This window comes from Gavialis gangeticus, unplaced genomic scaffold (assembly GCF_001723915.1).
Source record: "Gavialis gangeticus isolate Ggan-Ray unplaced genomic scaffold, GavGan_comp1, whole genome shotgun sequence".
In the NCBI taxonomy this organism is placed as follows: Eukaryota; Metazoa; Chordata; order Crocodylia; family Gavialidae; genus Gavialis; species Gavialis gangeticus.
Window position 1 is genome coordinate 120,761,140 of NW_017729032.1, and position 7,556 is coordinate 120,768,695.

The following is a 7,556-nucleotide window of genomic DNA, read 5'->3' on the forward strand; positions in this document are numbered from 1 at the left end:
AACCGCCTTCTGGAGAGAACATGTTTGGCAGCTGACAGAAGGATTGCTCTACATTCTGGAAGAGTTTCAATTATGGATCTAACAACTGTCAATATTAATTTTTAAGTTACACAAAGAATAACTATAAACTGGCAACTGCCAATACCCCTCTTATGCTCATTACAGACACGACCAACAATTACAACCTTGCAGCTGAAAAGGGTAAGCTGAAATATCAAGATAATATAAAATATTATAGAAAACAAATTTTAAAAGGTTTGTCATACCATCTTCATGAAGCCAGAATGCATGTAGTAACTTAAAAAATAAAGAAAATAAAATAAAAAATAATTAAAATAATAATAATTAAAAAAAAATATCAAAGAATATCTAAATGGAAAAGAAAGCCAGGTAACAAAAAATTAAGGTGGCCGATACAAACCAAAACATTAAGGCAGTATCTATGCTGATCCTTTCCTGACCCCAGAGGTCCCGCCATTGAGAAAGAGGAAAGGAGAGAGAGATAGCATGACCACATGTAGGTTCAAGAACCTGAACATATCCCACAGAGGGAAGGGGATACTCAAGTCTACTCTAAGCCCCTCAATGCAACTCTGAACCCATCTTCACTGCCTAACTCAGAGGCTCTCAACCTTTTGTAAATTTAAGGCACCTCATCATTAAAAAATAAATACATGCATACATAAATGTTATCTGCTGTGATGCCAGTGGAGAACCACTATTGTGGTGCCCCTGTTTACCATATATCACGGTGTAAAAGTTGAGGTTTGAACTCAAGAAAATTTACCCTTAAATTTCCACCTCAACTTATACACCATGTCAACGCTTCAGCCAGACACTACGCTAACACCCTACCAATTGGGCAGCACACAGCCCGGGTGGCACTGCCACCACAGAGGGAAGGACTAGGCCACCTTTGCAGCTCAGGGGCTGCCTGGCCAGGTGGCAGCTCACTCCCCAGAAACAGGATAGATGGGCAGGCTCCACCAAAAGCAGTATCGGACCCCTCACCGCTTCTGTCTTCAGCAGGCTGCTGCAGCCCACAGGACACCTGGTGCCACACAGGAAGGGGCTGCCTTGCTCCACAGGCAGTGTGGGGGGCAGGGTGGCGTAGGAAAGTGGCAGGGTGCACTGGCAGTGGCAAAAGGTGGTGGGGATGGCATGGGAGGCACTGGAAGCCTGGGCAGCACCCAGACCTACCTGACACCCCCAACCTCCTCACCAGCCACTGCCCGACATCCCATGCTGCCCATGGAACGAGGCAGCCCCTTCCTGGGCAGCACCAGGCATCCTGTGGGCTGCAGGAGCCTGCTGAAGGCAGAAGCAGTGAGACCCGATCCTGTTTTTGGCGGAGCCTGCCCATCCTCCCATCCCTCCCCTGTGCCTGGGAGACAAGCTGACAAGCCAGGGAGCTGCCAGTTCTTCCCTGTATGGCAACAGCACCCCCTGGCCAGGTGCTGCCCAAGCTCAGAGGCACCCAACCCAACACTTAGACAAGCCCACTCAGACTTCCAGTGCCTCACATGCCATCCCTACCGCCGGCTCACCCAGGCACCCTCCTACCACCTGGCCCACCCCCCCTCCAGCAGGGCAGGACCGACTTATACACAGGATCTACAAAAATCCTAACTTTTTTGAGAAGAACTATGGAGACGACTTATACAATGTGACAACTTGTACACCATAGAATATGGTAGTTCAGTCGACTGAAATTGGAGTGCTACTACCACAACGAGGTGTCCTAGGTGCCTCTGTTTCCAGGAGGAGTGTGGAGGTGGGGAGGGGAAGGTAAGGGGGTGAGACAAACCAGGAAGAGCAGCAACAAGTGGATGTGCCTGTTTTTATTAACTGAGGCATGCGGGGCCATTCTGTCTGTACACCATGCTGGCCATACCTTCACTGCAGCACTCCTGAAAGAGTCTTGCATCACCCAGTTGAGAGTTACTGACCTAAATGCTGCTCTCTGCTGTGCCTCAATAGGAGTGAGTGGAAGAAGTATCCTTAGTTCCTCAGTAGTGAGCCTCTGGTTGGGAAGGAAGTACGGACATGGACAATGATCAAAAAGCAAGAAAAAAAAATCATGGATACGCATATCTGCATTTTAAATAAAGTGGATCTGAGAAGTGCGTCTTTGTAGTCTGTGCACTACGAAGGGGCAGGGAAAGTGTCAGAGTTAACTGAATTTTGAACTAAATAATCCAGAGCGACCTCTAAAATAACAGGATAAAAGTGAATCTAAAGCAAGAGTCTCCATTACATGCATTTAAAATGTACTTGCATTTCAGGATTTATACTGCTCATTAAAGAATGAAACTCAAGTTACCACTAAAAATGTCATCATCATCTCTAACATTCATAGTAAAGCTACTCATAAGCTTTTGCCTACACTGCAAATAAAATATCTAAGGTTTTGAATACTATGTGCATAAATAGTGACACCTAGTGGCTCTAAAAATAGAAAATGAATTGGAAATTATTTATTCTGAACTGTAGTTTAGGCTCTCATAAGGGCAAAAGAAGTAGTACAGATACATCAGTATTTTGTATAACTACATAGCCAGAGGTTTTAGTTTAACATCCATCAGAAGCAAATTAAGTTGACTTCTCTCTCTCCTCCCCATTCTCAACTGTGCTCAGAATTTAAACCAATAAATGCTTTTTGAACAGCATTACTACTACTCTGCCTCCATTACTGAAAGTTACCATATTGTTTTGAAAGTCAACACTATCCACTTTCATTTTTTTCAGTATTCAGTGTCTACCTGACAACAGTAGGAGAACAGGTATAAAACAATCTGCTCACTACTGTTTTTCTAAAGCAATGGTTCTCAACATTTCTGGACTCAAGGCATGCCTCCACAAGTTTTTTGAATTGAACAGCACCCAATTTCTAAAACTAATTTATTACAGTACCTACTTCCTACAATCGGGGCTGGACAGTAGGGATAGGGCATCATTGGCAAAGACAAGCCTGAACCTGGTTTATCCGCATATCTCTTCACACCTCCAGGAACCCTTCAAAAGGATCTGGTGGCACCCTACAGTGCACCAGCTCCTGACTGAAAACCACAAGTCCAAAAGAAAAGCAGAGCGTATTTAGCATATTTGGTAACGCTAGTCATCTTCAGTGAGAAATGCTAAATTAGATACCAAAACATTGCCAAATACAGCAGCTTTGAACCTCACAATACACCCACAGCACAAAACACCTGATGTAGATACCTATTTTATCATGTTCTTGTTTTCACATCCTTAAGTTGCAGCATCAGCTCAATTATTTTTGCAGTAACCTTTTTCATTTATAAAATGTTTTCCTCCTTCAATGTTGCAGGGTTGTTGGTCATAGCCATGTTGTTCTAAGGACCTCGGCAGACAGGATATCAATTCTTCCCAAAGAACCTTGCCTTCCTCGTTCAACGTACTTTTAAACATCAGTTAAATTCAAACATCACATTACCCTTGTGAAGTGCACAGTGCAATATTTCCCCCTTTTATACAAATACTGAAAGGGAGACAAGTGTCAACTAACATGCTCACCACACAGAAGGAAGAAGAGTTAGGGCTCATGAGAATTCAACACCTGGTTCTCAATTCTGTATTCAAATCATACTCTGGTTTCAATCATAACATGGTGTGTTGAACACACATGCCAACAAAAACTTCACCGGAAATTAATGGAAGGTTTCATAAAAACACAACACAATAAAAGTTTCACAGGTACTTCCTCTACAAATACATATAAAGAAATGTTATGCTTTTCTGATTTCTCTTACACTCTCCATAATAATAGGATTTACCAAGGGAAGCAGCTCCTCAATACATTATTTCCACCCTTTTTCTGTTAAAATGTTTCTAAGTGTGGCATAATCTTCTAATTAACATTATCTACAAGAGCTCCTCCCCCATGGCACAGCCTTGCATCCACACAGAATCTCTTTTTCCAGGTTTATAAGTACCGTATGCTGCTTAAATTAACCTTCTTTAGGTTGGAAAAACACAGTCAATTTGGAAAGCTGTACTGGCATATATACAGACATATCCTTATTTTAAACTAATTATGTTGTTTCTGGCAGTCCTCCCACTGCTACCCTACACTGCAATGCTTCATAAATAGACCCAGTCATGCAATTGCCCTCTAGCTCATTAAAGTTATTTTGATCAGATTTCGCATCTTTGTTTAAATGCTGGCATAAGCCTAGGAAAATAAATAATGTGGTTTCAGTGATCCAGAGACTACTTTTGTGAATGTGCTCAGCTTTTTTGCAGGGGAGAAATGGGACATCTGAGTTTACTCGAGTTCTGGACAACAGCACTAAACCAGGATATGAGACCCAAATATAATTCCCTCCTCTGCCTGGGCACATTTGGTTGTACATCTTCCACCTCCTGGTAGAGCACCTTAGGCAGTAGGCTCCTAGTATATTTTGGTTTAGGATACTGGAGCAGGCACTAGAGCCCAGGGATCCAGATCCTACACTTATACCCACACACACCCACACACCAGCGCAGGAAAAAAAAATCTATTTAAATCTTTTATACAAAAGTAGAACAGCTCCCTCAGGACTGAAAAAGACCCATCTCAAAATATAGCCACTTAGTTAAGACAGCCACCTGAAATTAGCCTAAATACAATCTTTGTCTCAAATTTAAGCATGCACTGAGATTAGAACTCCTTCTCATTCTTCTGTTCTCTAAGCCTTGTAGTTAAAACACTTGGCCTGGAGACAACACTCATCACCAGGGATCCTTTTTTTTCCTGATAAAAAAAATCCCCAATTTTCAGATCTAAAAAAGTAACCCAAAATCCACCCCTTTCCATGATCAAAATGAACCACCACAATATATACACATAATACACACATATATAGTGATGTTTCATTTTGATCATGGAAAAGGGTCGATTTGGGGTTACATTTTCTTAGATCTAAAAATTGGGAATTTTTTTTTAAATCAGAGAAAAGGATCCCTGCTGGTCACCAGTTTTCCAGTCAGGAAGAAATTTTACCTCAGGGTCAGACTGATACAGACTACAAGTGGGTAGGGTTGCCTTCCTTTATAGTAGGGGGTGTGGCTCTGTTCCTTGGATCTCTGAAGTGTTTTTTAACCACTCCTGTAGCAGCAGTTGTCTCCCTGCTTTATCTGTGGCAAGTCTGGGTGCCATGCCTTGAGGCTGTGTGACAAATTTGACTATATCTGTCACACATATTAGTAATATGTTAGACAAGGATTTGTATAGGATAGTTTGGACAGGGATGATCTTGTCTCAAGCAGTGGGGTGGACTAGATAACTTCCAAAGGTCCCTTTCAGCCCTACTTTTCTACGATTCTATATTAACATGAACAGCATCAACAGGAAAAACTAAGTACTCTTACCTAGATTATGAGTGACAGCTGAACCTGGATATTTTGTAAATTTAGGGTAAGGGTTTGCAAACCAACCAGCAGCATTTACAGCTTCTAGAAGCTGTGTTGTCTTCAAGAAGCTGCGTGGAAAACTGCACCCTTTGAAATAAAAGTCAGAGCAAAGAGCCACACTGAAAATCTGGCTACCCACTGAAAATTAAATGGGTTGCAAACTATGTGGATACCAGGGACCTGGATTCTATTGCATCGTCCAGGGCTGGTGGTTATTGCACACTACAGGGAGATGAAATAAAAACCTCTCAGGCAAAGAATGAACTTGGGTGTCTCAATTTTTTTGAGAGTACTCGAACCTTTGAGCTATTGTGTAAAGAGGGAGCACTAACATCTATTCTTTGTTTTGAGAGCTTAGCCTTTCATCATCTTTGTTTTTCTTACAAATATGCAAAATGAGAAGTTTGGCTTCGTGTCAAATAAAATAAAATGAAAAAGTTCATGTTTTTGTTTTACCAAGAAAACCAAGAAACTTAACACGTTCAACACAGACAACTGTGATTGTTCTATTTCTCTGTGCCAAAGCAAAGCATCGATTAGCACAGTCCAGCACACACACACTTATTACCTCATCTAGATGCCCCAGATTTCTATGGCTTCTGGATAAGTACCTTGTGCTTCTCCCTTAATCCTCTCTCTCTCCCCTCTCTTCCCTGTTTTGATTCTCTGTCTCTCCCCCTTTTCTGAACAGGGAGGTAGTCAGAGGACAGCATCACGAGCATTTTTTAAAGATAAAAAACCAAAAATGCTGTATTTTAAGCATGTCATTTATACTGGCATAAAGCAAAACAGAAAAGCAATAGGAAGAGTACTTTGATCAGTACCCTGAATTTAACTAGACTTATGCCAACTGACAATTTGTCCAAATAAGCTAGAAACATTTCAAAATATATACACTATAAAATATTCACAGCTATGTCTAATCAGACTCCTAACACTATTAACCCTTTGGGTTTAAGCCAAGTATTGCAAAAGTCTAATCTCACACTGACTTTCTAGCAACCTGCAGTTGCTAATAGAATCTGAAGCAATGCACGCTGCAAAATATGACAGCTTTCCAAAAGCCACCTGCATGGGTAACACAGCTCCCCATTTTACTCCTGCACAAGTTATCAGAGAAATCACTGTGGTAAATAGCAGTTCTACACATCTCTCAAGTCTGCTTATTGCATATTTAACAAAATATTTTTCAGTCTCTGGAGTACAGGAAGTTCTCAACTTACAACATTTTGCACTTACGTTTCTAAATTGACACCGTTTCAACTTTCTGACATCACTTCCAACTTTACAATGCTGGATCTGAAGTGACGCAATGACAGCGAACAAGCCACTGTCACCCATTTTCATGAAGAACATCTGTCCAAACTTTCTTGGATACTTTCTTTAAGAAAGCAGACAAGACTCCAGAAAAACCTGCAGCCAAGACTCCTGAGAAGAATCCAACCAAGAGCCCCTCAAAAAGTCCAGCAAAGTCACCTCAAAGAAGTCCTTCCAAATCAATGATTGCTATTTACAATACAAATATATTAACATAACTATATTATTCATCTATACTTGATTGAATACAAAATTCTGGATTATTTTTGGTGAAAACAGGGTACTGGGCCTTGGTTCAGGAACTAATCCCCCATTTATAACATTGTTTCCTATGGGAAAATTGGTTCCGACTTACATTTCGACTTAAGACACTGTTTTCAGGAACCAGTTGTGTTGTATATCTGAGGACTGCTTGTACATGCTTTGAAGTAACATTTTCCAACATAAAGACACCCTGCAGAATGCACATGCAAGTCACCCACCTGCTCCCCACATGAAAGTGGTACAGGGATCTATGCAAGAAAATAGCATGGTGGAAACAGCTTCCCATTCTAAACCTGAAAATCAAAGGCAACATGCTATCCCAGTTGATCAGAATTGAAGCAGTAACTTGAATCTGCCATGTTAGCACCTGTCAAGCCACAGCCAAAAGATCACCGTATCAGTTTCTTAACATTTGGGAATAAATATTTCTTGACTTCCGAAGTGGATTAAAAATATATATATTTAAATATATAATTTTTCCTTTTTAAAAATAAACCATCTTAAAAGGAAATCTGAATTTAATACAGTGAAGGCTAAGGTATAAATTTACTATCGTCTAT

General features: G+C 41.0%; 1 protein-coding gene across 4 annotated transcripts in view; it reads right to left on the reverse strand.

Annotated features, from left to right (window-relative positions):
* TGDS (TDP-glucose 4,6-dehydratase) overlaps nt 1–7,556 on the reverse strand; it is a 37,992-nt gene that overhangs the window by 18,151 nt on the left and 12,285 nt on the right. For 2 of the 4 annotated variants that reach the window (XM_019524552.1, XM_019524553.1), the window contains exon 4: nt 1,895–2,023. The exons of the other annotated variants lie outside the window; for them this stretch is intronic. In XM_019524552.1, coding sequence (XP_019380097.1) covers nt 1,895–2,023 — 129 coding nt within the window. The remainder of the gene's footprint in view (nt 1–1,894; nt 2,024–7,556) is intronic. 4 annotated transcript variants of the gene reach the window in all.